The sequence below is a fragment of the Pholcus phalangioides genome, unplaced genomic scaffold (assembly GCF_987345545.1).
Source record: "Pholcus phalangioides strain wild (caught in Gottingen) unplaced genomic scaffold, Ppha-v1.0 ptg000028l_1, whole genome shotgun sequence".
Classification (NCBI taxonomy): domain Eukaryota; kingdom Metazoa; phylum Arthropoda; class Arachnida; order Araneae; family Pholcidae; genus Pholcus; species Pholcus phalangioides.
In genome coordinates this window covers 11,130,773-11,155,810 of record NW_028301618.1, presented here as the reverse complement: position 1 = coordinate 11,155,810, position 25,038 = coordinate 11,130,773, and the positions used below count along the sequence as shown (strand labels likewise).

General features: G+C 36.2%; 1 protein-coding gene across 2 annotated transcripts in view; it reads left to right on the top strand.

Moving 5' to 3' along the window:
- The first annotated feature begins 986 nt into the window (after positions 1 to 986).
- The window catches only part of LOC149067958 (splicing factor 3B subunit 3-like), a 55,410-nt gene continuing 31,358 nt past the window's right edge, over positions 987 to 25,038 (top strand). Inside the window, exons 1-9 of one of the 2 annotated variants that reach the window (XM_089252000.1) lie at positions 987 to 1,190; positions 6,827 to 7,092; positions 11,278 to 11,354; positions 12,333 to 12,420; positions 12,527 to 12,702; positions 12,813 to 13,052; positions 15,532 to 15,669; positions 16,349 to 16,449; positions 18,341 to 18,602. In XM_089252000.1, the coding sequence (XP_089108126.1) occupies positions 6,867 to 7,092; positions 11,278 to 11,354; positions 12,333 to 12,420; positions 12,527 to 12,702; positions 12,813 to 13,052; positions 15,532 to 15,669; positions 16,349 to 16,449; positions 18,341 to 18,602 (1,308 nt within the window). In that variant the 5' untranslated portion in view covers positions 987 to 1,190; positions 6,827 to 6,866. Of the gene's footprint in view, positions 1,191 to 2,571; positions 2,657 to 6,826; positions 7,093 to 11,277; positions 11,355 to 12,332; positions 12,421 to 12,526; positions 12,703 to 12,812; positions 13,053 to 15,531; positions 15,670 to 16,348; positions 16,450 to 18,340; positions 18,603 to 25,038 lie in introns of those variants that run through there. The other variant, XM_089252001.1, reaches the window with a different exon arrangement.

The window sequence follows — 25,038 nt, the reverse complement described above, 5'->3', positions numbered from 1 at the left end:
ATTGGAGGAGCAGCTCGCACGCGCGTCAACTGCATGATCAGGCCAGCCGGATACGCCCCACAGGTGGAGTCGACTGATCTAATGTATATGTGAATTGACATCATCATCGTGCCCCCAGACTTCTAAGTCTATCTCCGTCTATGTTTATGTGGAAGACAGTCGTTCACTTTACTCCCGCAATTTCCAGGAAATTATTCGTAATGCCCTTTTTTTTTATCTATTCCATACTTTTGCGCCTTCTATAACTGCTTCCAGAATTTCTCTCTTTTCGAGAAGGTTGGAATGTATTTTGTACAGACTTCTTCTTTTTTACAGACAGAGCCTCCTTGAATGATTACCTCCATCATAGTAGGAAAGTGGTTAACCACACACGCACATTCATCCAGAGTTTCTGCCATGGTATTCAAAAGTGGCTTAGCATCGCTCCCTAAGCCTGAAGACCTCCCTTTCATCTCTCATACATAGGGTGACCATACGTCCCGTATTTCCCGGGACAGTCCCGGTATTTTCTCTTTTTTTGGCCGTCCCGACTTTTTGGCAAAAGTGTCCCGGTTTTTCCCGTATTTTACACGAAGCCTACTTGAATTTTTATTCTTTATTGAAGTCAAAGATTTACATTATTTTTCAACTCAGAAATTATTTTATGATAATTACAACTATATATGAGAATATTAATGTCCCACATTAGCCATGGTGAACGTTTTTTTTTCGTGGAATACATTTTAATCCACTGCTATTTGTAGTAATGCATCATTTCCTGCCATTGTGATTTTCCGTAATTTCAACAATATTTAGCAACTTTGTTTGGTTTTGGCGATAATTGACGATGTCCCGTATTTTCTCGTATTTGGAATCCCGATGTCCCGTATTTCTCTCGAAGAAATATGGTCAGCATAGTGTTTACGTTTGATTTTTGCTAGTATTTTCATATGAAGCCCTATGTGTTTTGGTATATTTTTCTCAAACAGAGGATGGTCCGCAGGCATATAGCCCTGTATAATTGAAGAAGAAGTGGCCACGCATTCGGTGTTGTCGTCTGGATTACTGTTGGATTCCGTCGGGTTTTTTATTAATATCTGACGTGAAAATGGTACCCCCTGTTAGCTAGTGAAGCGCTAGGTTTCGCCGTTATTTTTCCTCATCAGGTACACATTCTTTAACATGAATCGAAACGGCTTTGTTTAGTAAAGGTAAGAATTTCGCTTGGATATTATAACGTGGTATAATTGAAAAAATTTAATTGTAATGCTTATAGCATAATTCCCCCTTCTTCCTTAGCGATTTCCTTTCTAACCTGTTGGCTATGCGGTGCCGGACGTTAATTCGGCGTACGACAGAAAGACTTGCCGGATGTTTTACAGACACGTGACACGCCAGACGTTGATATGATGTACCCATGGCCCCCATAAGGGTGAGGGGTGACAGGGCCCCGGGACGATTCTCATCATTTTTTTTTTTGCTTTTCCACGCCATGAATTCACTCTAAATGGGCCTGTGAAAAGTCTGGTGTGGTGTCCATGGATGAACGGGTTAGTTTGCCGTGCGCATACTTGAACAAAAGGCCCATTTACACGCGTCAAGTGATTAAAGGGCCGTTTACGCGGGTTCAGTTTTGGTACGTGAACCCACCAAATGACCAAATGACACCATCTTACAGGATCTGGAAGATCTGATCGATCAATTCCCTCCGCTTTTTTCCTTCTTGGAGATTTCAATGCACATAACATGATATGGGGTTCTAACCAGGGTTGTTAAATTTGCTCCCCAGGTAGATACACATTCCCCCCCCCCCCGGGCTGGGTTTTTTAGCCTAAAAAACCCGGGTTTTTTTTGGGAATATTGTTTGTTTTCGAAGAAAATGTGTTACTTTCAGGTTAAAATTTCAGTTTGAGCTTAGTTTATGTATTCCAAAAATTGCTGCATAGTGCAGTGTTTAGAATATGTATATTTTGAAATATTTTTTAATGATTTTTTAGGAACAAAAATGTGATAATAAATAATTTCTTGGAATGACAAACACCCCTTTTTATAATTTTTCTACCTGTTTATGTAAGCATTTAGGTACGAGATCCACATATTAAAATATTTTACAAGAAATCGCAAACAGAAAATTGTAACCATGGACCTTAGTTTAAAATATATGTCTGATATATGTGATAAGCATACCTGAATGAATGAACGCCAGGGTCTCTGCCACCGGACTTATCCCGTTGCCGAGATCTCTTCCAGCCCAGCTTCGTGGCAGAGTCTGGAACAAAGTGAGTGTGTACACCTAACAGTCTGAGTGTGTAGCTAGTGTTGTGTATAAGATTTCAGTGCTGCCATCTATACTTCTAATTGTGAGTGAAGTGTAATGATTGAATATTTGTAATGTTGTAGGCCTGTTGCTCTCTGTGGCGAGTCTTTTTAACGGGGAGATCGGCTCGCATTTGCGCCTTGAAGTTGGGAACCACAGAAAACCAACTTCAGCCGACCACCACTGTGGGGTTCGAACCCGGATCCTCGCATCGCGAGTCCGTCACTATAACCACTCGACCACCACAGCGGCTGATAAGCATACCTACAGAAATTTATTTATAATACACAATAATTTTTCACACACACACACAAATTTTTGTATAAATAAATTGAAGCATCTGTGAAGAAGTAAACCAATGTATGTAAACTGAATTTTCAGTCAAAAAATATTTACATGTTTTTGCAATACTTTTGCAATGCGTTGTATAAGTTTTATACAGGTACATCAGAGTTTCATAACTGAAATATCAAGAGACAAAAATAACATTATCATCTCATAATGAAAAGAAAATAACTGTGGGATTCTTGAATTGAACATTGGCAACGATCATCTTCAATTGAAACAGAATAAAAAGTATAGTTTTTCTTATGTGAAAATAACACCTAAGCAGAAAATAAGCCTTAGCTTGATTTTTCAAGATGCTGATAATACAAACCCGACCCAGAAAATTTGCCTGTTAAAATCGTCAGCCAGATGAAGGCATTCTGTAGGTCTGTTGCTATACATGACAGGTTTCTTGTATAAAGTGATATTAATATACAATAATGTTATTGACATATGTATTTAATGATAATTCAAGTTATTCTGTAGTTTCAAGTTCCCAAAATTGGCTAATTTGGGCAAGTGGAAAACACCTCCAGAATAATGAATATTCAGAATGACTGCTATCTCTATCTTAGCTAGATCATTTTTTAATTATTACTGTTCCTTTTGAAATATTTCAGAATTTAATTTAATGAAGTAGGGATATTTTTTAACAGTGAGGAATTTAAGAAAAAGAGAAGCATGAGATTTTTTAGCTCCTCAAAGTTTGGGTTCGATTATAAAAAAAAACTGTGGTTCGGGTTACATCTATGTAACCCGAACCACAGTTTTTTTTTATAATCAGCTATAGCTGAAAGGTTTTATTTTTTGATTTATCAAGACACTTTTGGTTACATTTTCTGCGGGGTCTGAAAAATTTAGAGAAAAAAAAAATTCAGGCACCATTCTGATTTCTCAGAATTTTCATTATCTCCAAATTCATTTATTTTACCACAAACAATTTTCTTGCCGCAGTTCTGCATACAACTCAAGGTTCAGATATAATTACACAGAAGTTGGTGTGTTTGTGTGTGAACAATTATTCCCTTACTTATAATCATGGTCAATTTTATTGATCAAATACATAGTTTAACATTCACCAAAAATGTATATTTAGACATAATATAAGATGTAGGCTTACACATAAAGGATGTGCATTATGGTGGATCGAAAAAAAATATTTTATTTGCAAATCGCTATAGTGCGTAGAAAAGTAGCTTCTTTCAATAAAAAGAAAAATGACGTAAAAAAAATTTGAAATCGATTGACAATGGTCATGCATCGTACTTGAAGTTTATGAAAATTGATAAAATTTAACATTTTTCGTAAATTTTTTTAATATTACTTAAAATTTGATTATCGATCTGCAAAAGTTTCTTATGTTTATTTTATGGTTCAATAAAGTAAAATAAATTAAAACATCATTGATGTTTCAATGTTTATCGGTCGCTTAATGTGTTCGAAAAACTGGAATTGACCAAATTTTTGCAAGTTTCATCGTGCAGCTCTTCGCATGCTTTGTTAGAACAAAATGACCCAGAATTTACCATGAAGAGGTAGCTGCACATTGAGTTTCACCTACACTCTATCCAATCAACCATCCAAAGTAGGAGAGTGTGTGTAATTTACATTATAGTTACCAAAATTGTGTGACTAGGATTTACTGGTTTACAGTTTCTTCTATTGTTTCTTTTCCAAGTGTTCACATTTAAAGTCAAACTTTTGCACAATGAAACTTGCAAAAATTTGGTCAATTCCACTTTTTCGGACACATTGCGCGACTGATAAACATTGAAATATCAATGATGTTTTAATTTATTTTACTTTATTGAACCATAAAATAAACATAACAAACTTTTGCATGTCGATCGTCAAATTTTAAGTAATATTAAAAAATTAAGAAAAATGTTCAATTTTGTCAATTTTCATAATCTTCAAGTACTATGCGCAACTGGAAGATAGCAACTGATCTTATAATTTTTTATGTTGTTTTTCTTCTTATTAAAAGAGGCAACTTTTCCGCACTATAGCAATTTGAAAATGAAACTTGCATTTTTTTTTCAACCCACCCTGTTGTACATACATGTTTAAGTTACATATTTTGAAGTTGTTGAAAAAGAAAATTCAATTTTCCTCCCATTTTGCCCAAAAATCCCGCCTGGGCTGTAAGTGAACAATTATTCTCTTATTTTATTAATCAAATACATAGTTTAGCATGCATTAAAAATATATATTTAGGCATAAAGTGTAAGATGTACACATGTTTAAATTAGATATTTTGTGGTTGTGGAAAAAGAAAATTCCATTTTGCCCAAAAAAAAACCGGATTTTCTACCCAAAAAACATGGGTTTTTTTAGAAAAACTCGCCCGGGCTGGGTTTTTTACAACCCTGCTGACGTGTTGTCCCCTCCCCTGCATTATATAGTCCCTTTGTATCAATAAAATTTGGAGAATTTTGGAGAAATCAATGAATTTTGCAGAATCTTTGTATTAATAAAACGGTTTCTTGCCCCTTGAATTGATAAAGTGAAGGCTGTTGACCCCTTTTGTCTATAAAATGAAGGTTGTCTAGCCATTATATCAATAAAAATATCGCTATTAAAATGAGTCAACCTCATCCTAACTCATGAAGCCTTCTCAGTGGCCCTGAGGGGCAAGGTTTGTCTTGAAAAAGCACCCCGCCCCGCATTATCACTAGAAATGTCTGCCTACCAATCTTTAAATGCCTATGTTGGTAAAAATGCAATTGGATTTCACCTAATTTTCATAAGGGGCTCCTCTGCACTCCAGGCTCATGAACCATGCCCGGGTTTGCCCATGTGTTAAGGCGACACTACCAAAGGAGGGGGGTCTATGGACTACTGGTTAAGAACCCCTGGTATAGATAAACATGTATGTTTGTTAATACACATCTATTTTTGTCAAAATCTAAACTTTGCCACAAATGAAATATTAATTTGTTGGCCGTTTTATAAGACGCATGTTTTTCATGAATGCCTTTTTTTTCTGTTTTTGATTTAAAGCACTTTAATTTCCAATGTTAATTATCACATGTTCTCTATTCAGGTTTGTGATTGGCCATCGAACGTGGTTCTTATTTCGAAAGGGAAATGTTTTTTTTTCTCGAGGACCAATGTAATAAATGATAGCTTTTTCGGAATTTTTTAAAAAGGGACATTTTTCTTATTTTTATGTCATGTTTTGGCGCAGTTTGGCCAAATTAGTCCTTGCGCCAATAAATTGAAAATCCAATCCGATCCGATGTATCTCACATTTTTAAATTCATTAAAGCCATTGGTTTATATGACAAATTATAGTTTTTACAATTTATGTCATTGTTTTACGTTTCACGTTGCTTTTTATCATGCACAGTTTTAGTATTTTGACATGACAAAAGGATGATTTTTCTTATTTTTATATAATTTGTTATGGTGCAGTTTGACCAAATTGGTCCTTGCGCCAATAAATTTAAAATCCAATCTCTTTATTGCTTTTAAATATTTTCACAATTTTTGCATTTTGCTACAGTTTTTACATCCACAGATAACTTATGAAATAACTCCCAAATGGGATCTTGTTTCCTTCCACCTTTTATACATTATTTTATGCAGTCAAGTTTAGAAGCTGGTGTCGAAACAAAATGGCCAAACTTACTCTTCAGACACTTTATATTTTCCTGGCTTTAAAACCATTTTTGCCACACCCGGCAAACATATTTTGTTGGGCGACAAAATGCCCAACCCTGCTTATAGCTAACTTCCATGTGTCCTGTTATGTTTGTGTGTGTAACGTTTCTGGGCTGGTGGCGAGTTCTTTGTTGCTATGATTTGATTTGCAGTAGTAATTTAACAGACTGGTTGGCAATGATTGGCCACTTAGTGCATGCTATTGCTGATTAGCACTGTGTTGTTTTTTTTTTTGCAAAGGGGGAACTATCCTTATACAATTTTACTATTTTAATGAAAAATCCCTGCATTGTTTTTTAAAAAATCTTTTTTACTTAAAAGTTGGCAGCTGTGGTATGATTTTTTTTTGCAAGAACTTTCACATACTCATATAATTTCTAAATTTTTTTTGTGGTACCTTATATTCGCCATTTAGACTTCTCTAATGTAGTTATATGTAAGCACCTGTGATGTTATTACTTGGTTGCTACAGCAACCTGGCTACTTTTTTACTCGTAATGCATGCAAGTTTCTAAAAGCATTTCTACACATTTCCAGGTTTTTGGGTGCTGAGATTCTTGAGAGTTGAATTTTCAATATGGGTGATGTATATTTGTACAACCTTACTCTCAAGAAAGCGACTGCGATCACTCATGCTGTGCATGGAAATTTCTCTGGAGCGGCTCCGCCTGAGATTGTAGTATCCCGGAAGAGAGTCCTCGAGCTCCTGAAGTTTGAGGTGAATAAGCTGCGGTCTGTGCTTGCCGTGGAGCTGTTCGATGTTCGCTCGATGGTAGCCTACAGGGCCCCTGGCGGATACAAAGGTAAGCAAATTTCCAATTATTTTTAAACCATTCTCGTTGCGGCATATGAAGGAGATGAAACTAACTCATTGTCACTCGAACCTTATTCTTGATTAAAACATGAAAAAAAAAATTGCTATCTTTTTATTTTTATCTTACACACACATATATATCACTATATTATATGTTGTCCATGTAACAACTGCAAAGATATATTTCATGAGTTATACATTACCTCACCTATAACAATAACAGTAAAATTTTACTGGGTACCAGGTCATGTTGGAATACTGGGCAATGAAAACCAGACATTGCAGCTTGAACAACAATTAACATTGACAAAAAGAGGTTTAGTATTTCTGATTTAAAAAAAATCTAATTGTTGATTTTGTATAAAAAATTGTAACAATCCATACTATGTAGCAGCACATTTATTGTGCATTGGATATGGGCGAAATTTTTTTTTTTTAAATAAATATTTTATTTGTTTCCAAAGTTAAATAATACATGAAACAGTGAAATCTCAATATTTGTTAAGAGGCCTGAGCCTGTACAGAGCAACTAATTAAAGATAAAGACAAAAGAAACAAAAAAATAACACAAAACTTATAATAAAAAAAAAAAAAATAGTTAAATAATGAAATGAATTTTCAAATAAATTTTTGTAATAATTATGCTGATATACAAGTTCACATTTGATATAATAACAATTGATATGAGGCAACTACAGGCGTATGGATAATAAATACATCAAGAATCTTGCATACCTATTAGCAACTTTACTTTTGAAACCCTTGGATGCATTTATGAAAGCACAGATGTAGCGGGACATCAAATCAACAGTAAACGGGTAAAATAATTGTAGAAAACAAGTTTTTGTCTCTGAAATTTCAAATTATGAATGTCATTTTTACTGATGTGATTTATACACTGGAGGGGGCGCCAAAAGGATATCTTGCAATTTTATTGTTTCACAGATTTTTTAAAGTTTTGGTTAAAAAAAGTATGCTCTGGAGCCAGGGTTGTTTGTTAAACCATGGTTTAAACCTTGGTTTTAACCAAGTGTTTTTTTTAAAAAAAACCACTTCGGTTTTTTTCAAAAATCAAATAAAAGTTGCCTAAATATCATTTTTTTTCCCTTGAAAAATATCATATTGGTTGATTATTAGCCAAAATGTTTCATTTTTACCACATCTTATATCCTTGGGGTACATTCTGATGGTATATCTTTAAATGACATAAGATTTTATAAGTGGTTTTTTTCAAAAAGTCTCATAAAAGTGGCCAGAATATATATATATTTTTCATATGAAGTATCTTAGTTATTTAAAGTTATATATAAAAGACATAATTTCTCATTCTTACAACATCTTCTAACCTTTGGCTACATTCTGATGCTCTATCTTTAGCAAATTCATGAATAAGGATTGCATCACACATCTAAATGTAATGGTGTATTATCTCACAGGGGTTTTTTTTTCCTTCACAAAGAAGCAGCTACAGTAGTGACACCATCATGCTAGGGGCAGGTGCAAGGGCGTAGCCAGGGGGGGGGGACTTGGGGGTCTGGTCCCCCCCCCCCCCGAAATGTAAGAAAATGACCGAAAAAAGGGAAAAAGATGGCCAAATCCATTGTTCTGTCACTTTGGTCCCCCCCCCCCGAACGAAATTTCTGGCTACGCCCCTGGGCAGGTGGTCCTATAATCCAATAAAGACACCAGCTGTCCTTAAAGGACAAAGACTAGTGTACTAGTTGTTACATTACCTCACATACATTTTCATTTTTTTTCCCATAAGAAGTAACACATCTCCTACTGTATATCTCCCAGTCTTAATATTCAATAGTTTTTTTTTTATACTTTCACTCACACACACACACACACACTGTTAAGCCCAGTTAATCAAGGCTCTACTGTATAGTAGTAACAGATTTTTGAAAAATAATCAGCTATATACAGGGTGATTATAATTAGTTTTGATTCCAAAACTATACAATAAGTACTGATCAGAATGACTTGAAAATTTGCATGGATACTCCTGAAGCAATGGAAGTTTCTTTCGCAAAAGAAAAAAAGTGCAAAATGTGCAAGTAGACGATGCTGTACTTGGTTTGCAGTATTATCTATTTTGTGCAACCACATCATTTCGGCACTTCCACAGCATCAGTGTGTGGATAGAACTTCTATCAAGATGCACATTGCAATACCAGCAAAGCAGCTGCTGAAGACCCATTTTGACAGGATGCACCTTTACCCTTGCAACTTCTGGCTGTGGGGGTACCTCAAAATGTTATAAACAGTGGGTCAGATTAAGTGGTTTAATAAAGCTGAATTGCAAGAATATCCACATTATGACCATGGCATACTCTGATTTCGTTGTTGAACAAGAATTTTTGTGCTTTCAGCCTCATAGCCAGAACACGCGGTGGACAACATATTTTACATTTCTTAAGTAAGTTGTAGTTATTTGTTCAATTACTTCGTTTTTTGTGATGTTTCCATGAATTATGAAATCGTGAAATGCTATAATTAAGTTATCATTTTGCCATGACTGGCTATCGTTTCCATTCTGCAAGCAAATTTCCCAAGTGGTGGATTATGTCATTAATTTTACATTTTTAATTATCTTTTTCCCCTTTACCAAATAAAATTCCATTTTTTCAGGAATATTCATGTTAATTTTCAAGTCATTCTGACAATCATTCTGTTTTTACAGTGTTTTGAAATCCAAACCTTAGTTATAATCACCCTTTATATAGTAAATCATCGCTAATTAATCTGCATTATTTATGTTTCATTAAATACATTATATTCACCTAATTTTTATTACTTTTTGCAAAATAGCTTCCTGATTAAGCATACTGAAAGTAACTGGAGAAAAACCTTTATATATTATATGATTAATAATAACATTAAAAGAATTTTCAAACACACATTAATCCATTGAGTTAAGCAAAAAATAATTAAATTGCAAAAGTTGGTTTTTGTTAAAATCTAATAAATATTTGTTGATTAATTAGCATGGGAATAGCGTTAATTACATTAATAAACATTTTATTTTAGTTAATTATTAGAAGTTTGAATGATTTTTCAGAAATTTTATTGTTTTTAATATTAATACTATTTAAAACAAAAAAACCGGTTTAAACCAAAAAACACCTGTTTTTTGGTTTTTTTAAAAAAAACCGGGTTTTTTACCAACCCGGTCTGGAGCAGTGTTTCTCAACCGCCGGGCCCTGGCAAGAGTCAAACCGGGCCGTCAATGATTCATCATTTCATATATATCCCCGTTCGTTTTTCATTAGTTGTGTTTATGACCGAGCCCTACACTCAAAAAAAGAATCCTACCGGGTCGCGATCTTTTAAAGGTTGAGAACAGTGGTTCTCAACCTTTAAAAGAAGGGGGCGATGGGACAAAAAAGGTTGGGAAACTATGCTCTTGAGGTTTGTGTTCCAAAAAGGTTGAGAACGGAAAATTTTCCCCCAATGCAATCTAACCCATAGGATCTTATGTTATACCTGTAGCTTCTGCTTCCCCCTGGAATTTTTCAAGGCCCCCCAAGGGGGGCCGTTAACGCCTGGGGAATCACTTCTCTAGTGCATAGTTTCTCGAACTTTGATGTTCCCTCGTCAGAATTTTTTTCCTCTCATCACCCCTAAACATTTGTTATCGTGCAAAGATAAACAAATATTATTACCATAGGGTGGAAAATGTATGTTTCAAAATTAGTACTAAATTTTTTTTGTCGCTGTTGCCAGAAAAAAACAACAGTGAATTAGCTTGACCATGGACTGAACCAACACCTCCCTTACAAAACCGGCTGAGAAATGCTGCTTTGCTCCACCCTCTAACTATACGGGTGTAGTCTGGGCTTCTTTTGTTAAAAACAGAAATTCTTCACCGAATGTTATTACCATAATGTGTGGCTGTGAAGATGGATTGATGGATGGATGTCTGCTTGTTTCATACCTCCTGTATGCATTTTTGTGAAAGTAGCTACTACTACTTTTGCATTTTGCAAAAATGCAACCATAGCTACAATCCTGCTATGAAGGCTTTCTAATGTTTAGTTAGCTTTGATTGCATGAAATTGTTGACATTGATTTATTATGATTGCGTGTGTACGACCTGCTGCCTGCAGAAGGGTTCTATCTAGCCTGCAATATATATATGTTGTATTAATTAAAATATTTTCTTTTTCCCTAGATTATCTTGTTATTTGTTCTGATACCGGGAAGATGGTGGTATTGGACTACAATCCTGAGAAGAATGTTTTCGAAAAGGTAAGCTTTGAGAGAGATCACAAATTCTTTTGTTGAAATGGTGCAGTCACTCGTTTTTTCAAAATTACGTACAGACTTGATAATTACAAAGGTTGTCAACAGTTGGACGGTCGTCCCTAACTCAGGCTAGAGCTCACAATACTGCCATTGCCACCAGATCACAACTTATCCAAGGATAATGTCACTCTCTGCTATCCATACGAAGATTTTCAGCAGGTGGCTGATGTGAAGATGAATTTAGGAAAGAAGGAAAATTCACCTGCCCTTGCAAGGAAACGAACCCAGATCCTCTCACTTGCCGGGTGAGCGCACTAGACTACACAGGCAACAAATTATTAATCTTTCCTTAGAGGTCATCTTCGCATCAGCCAGCTGTTTAAAATCTTTGTATGAAAAGCAGGGAGTGACAAACGCTGAGGCAGCTGGGAGATGAAAAAGTAGAGTTATTTAAAGTACAGTTAATGTTCTATTTTTATGAACTCTCATTTCTATTATCTCTATGGTATGCTGCTTGGGACAGAAGACCAGTTCATAAAAAGAGTGTTCGTAAAATCGAGTGTGACTGCACATATTCTCATTTACCTTTTTTTTTTTTTTTTGTGATATTGTCGAGTGTGGTAATATTGGAAGCTGATACTACTACTAAACCACACATGTACCTTGTCCATATTCCTCTGCGGAATTTCTAATGAATTGGTACATGTTGTAATATGCATGTCTGTGTTATAAACCTAACGTGAAGTTTGTTTCTGTGTAATGCTTGTTATAGTGCTGCTCTACCACATATTTTTGAACTATGAGTAAAGTGTAATGTTTGAAGATTTTATCGTTGTACGCCTGTTGATCTCTGCTGCAAGACTTTTTAATGGAGAGATCGGCTTGCTTTCAGGCCTCGAAGTTGGGAACCACATAAAACCGGCTTCAGCAGTGGAAGCTGACCCGTCATTTTGAATAACTGATTTTTGTTTTACTTTTCAGGTCCATGAAGAAGATCTTGGCAGATGTGGTCGAACTATACCGGGTCAATTCTTAGCGGTTGATCCTAAAGGTCAATCTATCATGATCGGTAAGAAGTTTATATTTCTGTACAATTAGTGAATGAATTAAATAAATTTAATCAGTTGATCGAGTCTGTAAATGTTCTGATTCTTGTTTCTTTATTTCAAAATTAGCCGCACTGGAGGCACAGAAGTTCGTGTACATCTTCAAAGAGACTCTTCCTGGCAGTTTGTCATTCTGTCCTGCATTGAAATCTGACAATCCAAACTACGTAGTCTACGATATTGTCGGAATTGACAGGGGTGCTGGAAATCCTATGTATGCTTGTCTGGAGAAAGAACGAGCTGTTGTAAGACTAATTTATGGTTGATAATTTTTTGTTGGTATTTCAAATTCTTATTGGGTGATTTGTAAATGGTTTTTGTTTTGTTACTTCATTCTGGTTTCAAATGGATTCAGAATTCAAATGGATCTTGCGAGGATGTGCCGCAGAAACTGACCCTCTATGAGGCTGATGACGAGATGATGATCATGGTGAAGAAACTGGAGGAACCTCTGGCGATGAGTGGGAATCTTCTCATCGCTGTTCCTGGAGGTGATTGTGGTCCCGGTGGTGTCCTCGTGTGCTCAGAGAACTATGTTACGTATAAGAGTTTCACAGATCAGACTGAAGCAAGATGTTTCATACCTCGGAGAAATGTAAGTTGCATGTTAATGCAGTCAAACTTTGTTCTAACCAGGGTTGTAAAAAACCCAGCCCGGGCGGGTTTTTTTTGGGCAAACTGGGGAAAATTTAATTTTCCTTTTCCACAACCACAAAATATCTAATTTAAACATGTGTACATCTTACACATTATGCCTAAATATATATTTTTGGTGCATGTTGAACTATGGATTTGATTAATAAAATTGGGAATAATAAAATAAGAGAATAATTGTTCACTTACAGCCCAGGCGGGATTTTTGGGCAAAATGGGAGGAAAATTTAATTTTCTTTTTCAACAACTTCAAAATATGTAACTTAAACATGTATGTACAACAGGGTGGGTTGAAAAAAAAATGCAAGTTTCATTTTCAAATTGCTATAGTGCGGAAAAGTTGCCTCTTTTAATAAGAAGAAAAACAACATAAAAAATTTTAAGATCAGTTGATATCTTTCGGTCGTGCATGGTACTTGAAGATTATGAAAATTGACAAAATTGAACATTTTTCTTAATTTTTTAATATTACTTAAAATTTGAGGATTGACATGCAAAAGTTTGTTATGTTTATTTTATGGTTCAATAAAGTAAAATAAATTAAAACATCATTGATATTTCAATGTTTATCAGTCGCGCAATGTGTCCGAAAAACTGGAATTGACCAAATTTTTGCAAGTTTCATTGTGCAAAAGTTTGACTTTAAATGTGAACACTTGGAAAAGAAACAATAGAAGAAACTGTAAACCAGTAAATCCTAGTCACACAATTTTGGTAACTATATAGTAAAGTACATACTCTCCTACTTTGGATGGTTGATTGGATAGAGTGTAGGTGGAACTCGGTGGGGTGTAATGTGATAGGCCTCCTCGTGGTGCACTCTGGGTAACGCCAAATCTACCACATGTCATTGTCTTCGCTTATTTGTGCTCATATCATTCACCTTCAATAGCCCAGATTACATATTTATTTCTACACATTTTACAGTACTTATCTTGCGTCTGTTTGTCCTGTACATGTCCTTGTCTTTTGTGTCCAACCCCTCATTGTAGGCCCCGCTCAAGCAGGGAGGGGTCCTCCCAAAGACAGGGCATCTGGTGTGCTGTCTACCCGTGTGTTTGCCGTGCATGAAGACCCGTAAGGCTGGAGATGGGGATCCTGGTTAGCCTGATGCACTAGCTTTGGCCTCGGATTCAGCCGAAATCGGAGGCTTGGATTAGCCCTGTCTGGTTGCCTCGGTGTCTGAAGGGGTTACTCTACTGGGCAGGTAGAAGGACCGGTCGTGCCGGATGTCGTGAGGTTTGTTGGTGCTGCTTCACGTCACTCTTGGATCTGGAACGAGCCTGCTTTGGTGGTGTATAGCTCTCACCTAACCTGGCGTTGCTACTAACCATCATTGGTTATGTGTGCATGTCGCCTCATAGGGCTCCATGGTGGGCACAATAGGTTGGTACCACAGTAAAATTACCAGGTCATGTGGGACTACTGGGCAATGAAAGAGCAAACACAGCAGCTCAAACAACAACCAACATTAATAATAGCCTTTTGGTATTGCAGGTGACCACTTCTCAATCCTCTGAGAAGTGATGCATCACTGCTGACCAGAGCACTGGAATAGTCAAGTAAATAATAAACTACATGCCATTAAGCCCATACTTGGCCATTGATGTTTGGGCTGCAGGACTAATCGAAAGGAGAAAATTCTGCTTGCCCGATTGCGCATAGGACACGGTCGCCTCAAGCATTCTTACCTTTTATTACAAGCGAGTTAACTGGAGTGTTCACATTGTCAAAATCCATTGACCATCGCTCATGCTTTTACTTATTCACATTATCGGTCATTATTTTACCATTGCTTTTAGTGAAAGTCAACCTTCACTTCATGACATTTTAAATGACCATTGTGATGCATCTCGAATTTTTAAATTCATCAAAGCCATTGGTTTTTATAACAAACAAATAACAAATTATAGTTATTTATATAAAAAAAAAAGGACAAAAAAAAGAATTTCACCTTTCTCTTAATTAGTCATTTGTTTTGACGTGTTTTGTCCTTAATAGGCCTTGTGCCAATAAACCCAAAATCCAATCCAATTAAGTGATAGAAGTGCAGTTGCCACTTGTTGCAATGATGCCCATTGTTGATGAAAAATAGATGTTATATTGGAAGGTCATTATATCAAAAGTTAAAACATATAGGTTATTTGTTATAAGAAAACGTGTAGGACTTACTCTGCAGGTTGTTGTAATGAAATTGTTGCTATAACATGGGGGTCATTATAACGAGCATTGACTGTATCTTCATATAGGATTTATCATTATTGATCAAATATATTTATACTATAGGAAGGCTGGAGGAGACCAGGAAATGACATTGTTATCAAAGATTTTTACTGTATATGTTTTATTTTTACATTTGTTTATTATATAATTTTTTTTTTGCTTTGTCGTTGAAGTTAATGTTTTATTATTTTTTTCAGTGTGATATAAGCAATAATGAGATCGGGTTGATATACTCTTGCTGCGCCACTCATCAGAAGGAGAGTATATTTTTTGCTCTGCTACAGACAGAACAAGGAGATGTTCTGAAATTGACTCTGGACATCTCTGATGACATGGTAAGAATTAATTAATTGAATAGTATTAGAATTAATGTCTAGTCTAGCATTTTCCAACCAGTGCTCCGCGTGCACTTGCCTTAGCCTCTGCAGCCACTCAAGAAAAATTAAATAAATTTGATTGGAAAAAGATGCCTTTGGGCCTCTGCCATAGAAATTATACTTAAATAAGACTCTGTGAATCAATAAAAGTTGAAAACCACTGGTCTAGTCTTATAGCTATGTGAGCTGGTTTTGAGACATAACTATATTATTTGAAGCAGTAGATTAAACAATAAAACAATTATTTATTTACAAATATAAACGAAGGTAAAATAATACGCGATTCGTACGAGAGCAGGGACATGTACAAAGATGCGACCGGTGAATATAAACAACAAAAACTCTCTAGCCAGACGGCCTTGACATTAGATTTTTTGTGGTGTTGCCACAAAGAGGAAAATAATTTTTTTAAGTGCTGGGAAGACACTACAGTCTGTGTTAGAACTTGTACAGGTAGTACTTGCGATTGAAACAGTTACAGTCTTGTAAGAAGTAAGATAATTTCTTGTCAGTAGTTTGTGCCTTTTTATTTACTGGATGGTCAGCATTTCTTAATAATTTAATTCTAACCTGTGAATGATGCAAAGTGATCATGGTTATGATTCTCTCTGTATTTTAATTTTTTTTCCTTGCATAGGTTGAAATAAAGCTGAAGTATTTCGATACTGTCCCGCTCGCTACAGCCATGTGCATCTTGAAAACTGGTTTGCTTTTTGTTGCTTCAGAGTTCGGAAACCAGTAAGTAAAATTCATTATCTTTTTATTACTAGAACGACCAGAAACCAAAAGCAAATTGGCCATATTGATAGATAAGTAGTCACTTTGCATAGCAGCAAATGCTTCCGACTTTTTTGTACATTGAAAAATCCCTAGAAATCGACAAATTTTGCTTTGCAGAATTTTAAAATCTCCAAAGAAAATCCCTCAGTATTTTAAATCTTGTGACTATTGTTTCGTTGGAAAAAATATGAAAAATTGTCAGTTGTGTTAACAAAGATGATGCCAAAACCGAGCAAAGGTTCCAATGGCCGAAAATGAAGTGCTACTGCAAAATCACAAACAATTGAAATGAATTCCACAAAAAATATAATGTGACAAATATGGGGAATGAATATCCATAGTCATAATAACAACTTGATTTAAGTGAAGAATGAAAACTCAAGTAGGCTTTGTTGAAAATTTGCTGAGAAACAAGACAATTTTTATGAAGGTTTAGACGGCTGGCTGATGCGAAGATAAGTCCAGGTTTAAAAGGCTTTGCGGGCAATTGAACCCATCTCCTCTCACTTTGCTGGGTAGACTACAAAGCCAATGAATCCTCTTTCCTTAGAGCTTGCGTGTGCTGAACGGGGCTGTACATGGACAGCCAGACCTAACTCAGGTCAAAGCTCTTCCCACAAGGCCAGTTGAATTTTCTTTCCTGGATTTATGTTCGCATCAGCCAGCTGTTGAAAACCTTCATAGGAATAGCGAAGAGTGACATCATCTTTGAAAGCAATTTTTATTTTAAAAAGGGGTGGAAAGGCCAAAATTATAAAACATAGAAAATGTCCCCGGAAAATATGTCATGGTCACCCCAAAAAATCCCAGATTTCACTCTTTATTTGTATGATATGCATACTTGCCAACCACTACAGATTTCTGACATTAAATATGGAATTATGCTGAATTGCAAAAAACTACGGAAGTCTGTTTTTTACTTACAATTCCTGTTTTAAAGAATACTGTTATAGCAAAAATCGCATTAAAACAAAAACGTTTCTAATCCCTCAGATAAGTTTACATAGGAACCAAAGATGGCACTGCCGTGCTATAGTGCATCAAACACCCGGAATTTCAAAAAGCCTGCATAAATATTTATGCATCCGGTAGAATGGGGTTTTTCCTATTTCTAAGAAGGACAACGGTTGGGGGGGGGGGGGGTTGCAGAGAGGGAAAAAAATTTTCTTCCTTAATTTCCATGATCGTGCAACCTTAAAAAGTAGTTTCTCTACTTTTAAGTACAAATGATGCATTTCACTGTAATTGTTTGATTAGATGACAAGATATTTCCTAAATTCAGTACAAATATAAAACCTAATTGACATCTATGCACTTGTTGTCAACCTTATCATTTATGACTTCTATATTTAGTTTGAATGATCTCACTGCTATATGCAGTTCTGTGGGCATTGTTAGGACCTGGTTTCAATTTCTTGTTTGTCCGTTTGATGTTTCCCTGTAGTTTTCTAACTTAACGTGTATGAATGAGAGCTGATCTTCAAATTTGAGTTCCTCTGTAGAGATCGAGCAGACCTGGAATGTCTATGATACTTGTGTAACATGAAAGTTAAAACACCCCCTTGCCATTTGCATTTTGGAAGATTGGCACTTTGAATCCACAAAATGCATGCCTCAGCAGTCTTAGTTGCATACAACTCTTTCCACTGTGTATCAATTCAAATTGATAACTCTAACCTTAGGCTTCATGCCATTAATTAGTTATTATCTGCTGATAATGAATGTTTGAATAGATCAATTCATCACTCCTTAACACAGTTAACTGGGACTATTTGACCTTAAGCATTTCCAATTGACACTAGAAACCACTATAAATTTTATGACCAATGTATGTTTTTTAATCTTGCAGCCACTTATACAAGATTGTCCGTCTTGGTGTTGGTGACAACGAACCAGAATTCAGCAGCAAGATGCCTCAAGACGAATGGACCTCTTTCGTTTACACTCCACGGAAATTGAAGAACCTGATGCTTGTGGACCAGCTTGAGAGTATCTCTCCTCTGATGTGTTGCGGCCTGATAGATGTCACAAAGGAAGGTAAGCCACAGCTCTGCATGGCTTGCGGAAAAGGTCCAAATTCCACGCTGCAGTTCTATTCTCGGGGAGTAGAGGTGAGTTTTTTGAATGAAGTCAATGTTCCCATGTTGATTTGTTTAAGGATTTGATCGTGTATATTCCTGTATCTTATATATAAATGTGAAAGTATGTAGGGTCATTCCACGCGATTAATGTAACATTCACAGCCAAAATGAGCTCTGCTTTTCACTTTTAAGTAATGGAATTTTATAAAAAGATAATTTTAAATGTTATAAAACTTTTATGCACCACCTCAGGAAATGGTATGAAAATTGTTGAATGCATAATTTTTACTGAATCTATTAAATTTTTTTCATAAATAGTGGCTGTGAGCAATTTAAAAGCTTTTATACCCCTTTAAAAAATTTGTGAATATACATGAAACTTCATTTCATGTAGCAATTCCTGTGAATCTACGTTTTCCGAATTTATCAGAAAAGACATATTTTCACAATAAGGGCAACAACAAGCTTCTTGATCTTTAGAACTGACAATATTTACTTCCACTGGTCTGAATTGACAGAATTTAGAAATACTGCTGAAACATCAGGATTTTCAGCTTTGAATAATTCATACACCACCTTCAAATTGAACATTAGAAGGCGTCTTGCCAAAATCCCTTTTTTTTTCCCCCCCAGAAGCTGACGAGAAATATCATCTCTATGATAGAATTCTTCTACCTTACTTTTAATTTCAGCTGATATTCCTTTCTTACCAATTTCTATTATACTTTTACCAGAAATTAGAATCCCTAAATCAGTAGCCATTTTTTTTTTTAACAAGTGCAACTTTTTTTCTTGGACTGTGGTAGTGTATTTTTGGTTTTTATTTTGGAGTGCCTTTCCAAAGCTCTGAGGACTTCCGAAAAGATTTGCTTTGGGTATCTGTGAAGATAACTTTCTTTTTTGACGCATTTTTTGCATTCTCAATTTTGATGCATGCCGCTCTTTCTCTATCCATTTTGCATTGTTTTTCTCTTTAGTCGCAATAACTTCATATCAACTCTAGCCTTTTCTCTTTCTTCAATTTTTTGCTCTGTGGTTTGGTTAGCACGACTTTTTCTTATTTTAGCACTCGTTAGCGTCATTTTTCCTTAAAAAAATTGAAAAAAAACAATTTTCTCAGCTGTTCATCATATCATAACTTAAAATTGAAGGATAAAATTTTAAATAAAAAATGTGAACATGAAAACTCATAAAAGCAAAACTTTATTCAGTTACATTGGTCACACAAATATTGTTCGTTAGTCACAGCTATAAAAATTGGAACAATTGTACTAAAATGTTTTTTAAATATTTTTCCAGTAGACCAGAGCTTAGAAAAAGAGAAAATGAAAGTGGAAATTTCTATTCATAAAATTGATCGACTCAGAAACAAAAAAAACATAATTTATGTGACCAACATAACATGTAAAACAACAAAGAGAAATAAAATAACATAAATTACATACCTTTAGTATTCTTCTAAGCCAGTAATGAATTATAGTTTACTTTTGTCTACTGCTGAAAATAAGACAATATTCAAGGTAATTTTATTTTTAAATATTTGCGAAAACGACTGATTCTGCAGCATCAAATTCAAGAGATGAAACTCCCATAAACTAACCATGTGCATTTCAAGTCTGAACTGTAGCCAGATTCAGAGTATTTCTAATCTGTTGCCAGATTTTGATACTATAATATATGGGAAATAAAATGGTATGCCACCGTGTGTGAACGTGGACACACACGTCATGTATGTCATGCATGCATGCACCCACCCACTCTAACAATACATTTCAGACATGTGCATGCCTTATAATGGTTTGCCTCTTCTTTGATGATGCTGCCAGTAGTATGTTCCTTCATAATGGTTTGTCACTTTTTCAATTCTACCAGCAATTGAAAACCCGGGAAGCGCCGGGTATTTGTGCTAGTATTTCATAAAAGGCAGTAGTTCTGTGGCTTTTTTTTTAAAGATGGGATGGATCATAAGCTTGTATACCAAATATTAGTGGGGGGAACACTACATAACTTAAAATGATATTATGACATTCTTGTTCAAACCATTTGTTTTCTGATTTTGACCTACTTTTTCAATCCATAAGGCAGAAATCTTGCTTTACAGAAGTTCAGAATAATATCTGGTTTTAGTTTCACTCAAATGCCACGGACGATGCATCATTTATAGTGACTCTCTCAGCGTCACTCTCAGCAAGCACTGTGTTCTTTTACTTTTCACATTCATCCATTCATGTCATTTTCAAGGAGCTGCATCACCTCATCCATCACGGTACCTCAGTAAAATTTTACTGGGTACCAGGTCATGTTGGAATACCAGGCGATGAAAGCAGACAATGCAGCTCGGACAACTAACATTTACAATAGCCTTTTGGTACGTGCGAGTGACCACTTCTCAATCCTCCGAGAAGTGATGCATCGTTGCTGGCAGGGTCATTGGAATAATCAAATAAATAATAAACTTCATGCCATCAAGCCCACACTTGGTCATTGGCGTTCGAGCTGCAGAACTAACAGAAAGGAGGAAGTTCTGCTTGCCCGGTTGCGCATAGGACAAAGTCGCCTCACGCAATCGTATTTATTATTATGGGAAAGTCAACCGCAGTGCCCTCATTGTCAAAGTCCATTGCTCATGCTTTTACTTGTTAATTTATCATCATCATTTTAAGACTCGTCACTTTCAGGATCATTAGAACAATCAGATAAATAATAAACTTCATGCCATCAACCCCACACTTGGCCATTGGCGTTCTAGCTGCACAACTAACCGAAGGGAGGAAGTTCTGCTTGCCCGGTTACGCATAGGACACAGTCGCCTCACGCAATTGTATTTGTTATTACAGGAGAGTCAACCAGAGTGCCCCCATTGTCAAAGTCCATTGACCATTGTTCATGCTTTTACTTGTTCGCATCATCATTTTACGACCGCGTTTGGTCAAAGTCATCTTTCACTTCGTAATATTTTATCTGACCATTGTGATGCATCTCACATTTTTAAATTCATCAAAGCCATTGGTTTTTACAAAAAATTAGTTTTTACAAGCCACGTCATTGTTTTACGTTTCATGAATACTTTTACTTTTTGACATGACAAGAAGTCTTGTGTCAATTTTATATGGACATTTGTTTTGGTGCAGCTTGACCTAGTCCTTGCGCCAAAAAATCAAAAGCCAATCCTTCTTTCATTTTGCCATATTTTAAATGACCATTGAGATGCATCTCTCATTTTTTAATTCATCAAAGCCATTGATTTTTACAAAAACATTTAGTTGAAAATTATATTAACATATAATTTTCTTTTTTTTATAATGTCATTGTTTTGGCGCAGTTTGACCAAATTGGTCCTTGCGCCAATATGTTCAAAATCTAATCATAAGCTATTTATCCTCAGTATTTACAAATATTTTCATCTTGAGCACAGTCCAATGTTAACTTTTGCTGGGCATACAAGGAGAGGTCCTAAAGCTTGCCTCCAGCGGTGTCCAGAACCAGATGCAGGATTTGATAATTAAGGTAAAAGATAATAAAAAGTCTGTTTGATATGAACCGCAAAATGCTTCTGGCTACCACAGAAGGCGGGAAGAAAATCTCGTGCTTGTTCAGAAATTTCGAAGGAAGACACTTTGTTGGGTGGAAAAATTTGGGGGAGTGTCTAATAGGTTTAGTATATTTAGCTGGAGGACAATCTCTTTTCTACTCTCCACTATTCATTTCGAAATGTCTGAATGTTCCCTGTTGTTGACTTGGTGTATTCTCCTGACCCATTATTATTCCTTTGTTCATTATGAGCTTTGTATTAAATGCCATAAAAATGATTGCTTCCCTAAGGCTCAAAGATGGCCGGACATCATCTGCCAGGGAGATTAATTTATCCATGAGCTTTGTTAATAGGCTGCCTTTGTGTTTTTCATATCTGATGTTTTTGACCAGGGGTGCACAACCTTTGGAGTCCACAAGCCAGATATGTGCTAATTCTGCTGCTTGTGGGCCAAAACTTATAGGATAATCATACAGGGTGGGCAAAAAGTCTGTAGAAACTTTTTGATTAAAATCAGAAAAATAACTGAAATAAAAAACGGTTTGCAGGATTAGCATCGCTAGGTCACTGGAATTTTTTAAGACAGGAAAAAATAACTCAAAAAACAGCCGATAGGTAGCGCTGATGTACACAAGTCGAATAAAAGATATGCAAATAACTGACAGAATGTCTCCAAATCGTTTGTTACAGCATCATGTGTTCCAAATGACCACCACCACAGGGGATAACACATTGCAGGCGAGTCACAAATCCAGCAACAGCAGAGTGCAGCAGGTCCATATACACAGTTTACAACTGTGAACTGGTTGTGGATCAGGAGCGTGGAAGTTCTTATAATCATCTCATTAACATATTTCCACCGAAGTCACTCATACCAACGCCACCTATTGGCTGTTTTTTTTCCCTGTCTTGAAAAAATTATTGTGACCTAGTGATGTTAACCCTGCAAACCGTTTTTTATTTTGGTTATTTTTCTGGTTTTTATTCATTTTTATTGTTTCTACAGACTTTATGCCTACACTGTATAACCAGTATTCTATGAGAGGTTTTTCCCCTCATTTCCAAAGAGGCTTACTTGTAATTTTTGAAATCAAGAATTATATTTTCATGAATCATAAATTAACACCTTTGATAATTTCTTTTGCTGTAATTTGGCAACATTAAATTAAACTTTGACAATTTGTTTCGACCATAATTGGCTACTTGCCATTAACAATTTTTTTGACAGTAATTGTTAACTTTGATTGCATTTGACTATAATTTGCAATAAATAATGACATCCCATATTTTTATGAAGGAAATATGGTTAGCTTAGGCTTTTGTGTATTGATATTTTACTACTGGAATAACTTTTGTGGGCTGGATGGAAACCCTTGGTCCCCAAAGTAGAATGCTTTGCATTGTTCTGTAACAAGCCCTCTGTTGAGTGGAAATGTTCTGCGCCCGCATAATAGTGTTTTCTGCATTTTTTTCCTTAAAATTCTTCCAAATTCTTCTGCAGTTGTGCTGATTGTTTTGCTACGTACATTGAAGATTTCAGCATATTCTGCTTGGTGGGCAGCATCTGGCCTGTGAGTTAGAGGTTGTGCACCCGTGGTTTTGAATCTCTGGCCACTGCTAGCCAATGAACTCTCTAGGTAAGTTTTTGTAACAGTTGCAGTCTCTCACCCATGTCTGTGCAGGTGAGTAGTTAGTGGTTTCATTGTATACAGTGAATGCTCGTAATGACCATTCCATTGCATATGTTGAATGCAACGAGCCATCTATTACAACAAGATGCCAACAGCTTTTTTTGAAATATTATATTAAAATGAAGTCTTTACCAGGCCATCCACTTCATAATGTCATTTTCAATCCCTCATTTTATAGACTTTTTGCTGCTCTGCCTTCATGTGTTCCGTCTTACAGTCTTTGTATGAGGGCACTTGTGGAAGAACTACACTTAGACATCAGTCGTGTGGCCCCAGTTGCTTGGCAACTGGCACCATGGGAGCAGTCTCTGCCAGATGTCTATCATTATCATCATACTCTAGAGCCACCACAGCAGATGTGATATATAGACAGATATTCTTTAGGCACAGGGGTAGGTACAACAGGTACTTCCCCATATATACCAATGGCTCTAAGAGCCATGGTTGGTTGTGCCTACATCTGCTGTGAGGAGACACCTTTCAAACTTCCCGACACATTCTCTATTTATTCGGTAGAACTGTATGCAATCCTTCAGGCTCTATGTCATATACGACGCAAACACCACCGACAATGCATCATTTATAGTGACTCTCTCAGCGCATTGCAAGCACTGTGTCCTTTCACTTTTCACACTCATCCTTTCATTCATGCTTTTTTTCATGAATTACATTACCTCATCCATCACGGTACCACAGTAAAATTTTACTGGGTACCAGGTCGTGTTGGAATACCGGGCAACGAGAAAGCAGACACCGCAGCTTGAACAAAAAATAACATTGGCAATAGCCTTTTGGTTCCTGCCAGTGACCACTTCTCAATCCTCCGGGAAGTGATGCATCACTGCTGGCAGGAGCAGTGGAATAATCAAGTTAATAATAAATTGCATGCCATCAAGCCCACACTTGGCCATTGGCGTTCGAGCTGCAGAACTAGTTATACATAGGACACAGTCGCCTCACACAATCATATCTATTATTACGAGAGAGTCAACCAGAGTGCCCACATTGTCAAAGTTCATTGACCATTGCTATCGCCGCTGGCAGGAGCACTGGAACAATCAAGTAAATAATAAACTGCATGCCATCAAGCCCACACTTGGCCATTGGCGTTCGAGCTGCAGAACTAACCGAAAGGAGGAAGTTCTGCTTGCCCGGTTACGCATAGGACACAGTCGTATCACACAATCATATCTTTTATTACGAGAGAGTCAGCCACAGTGCCCACATTGTCAAAGTCCATTTA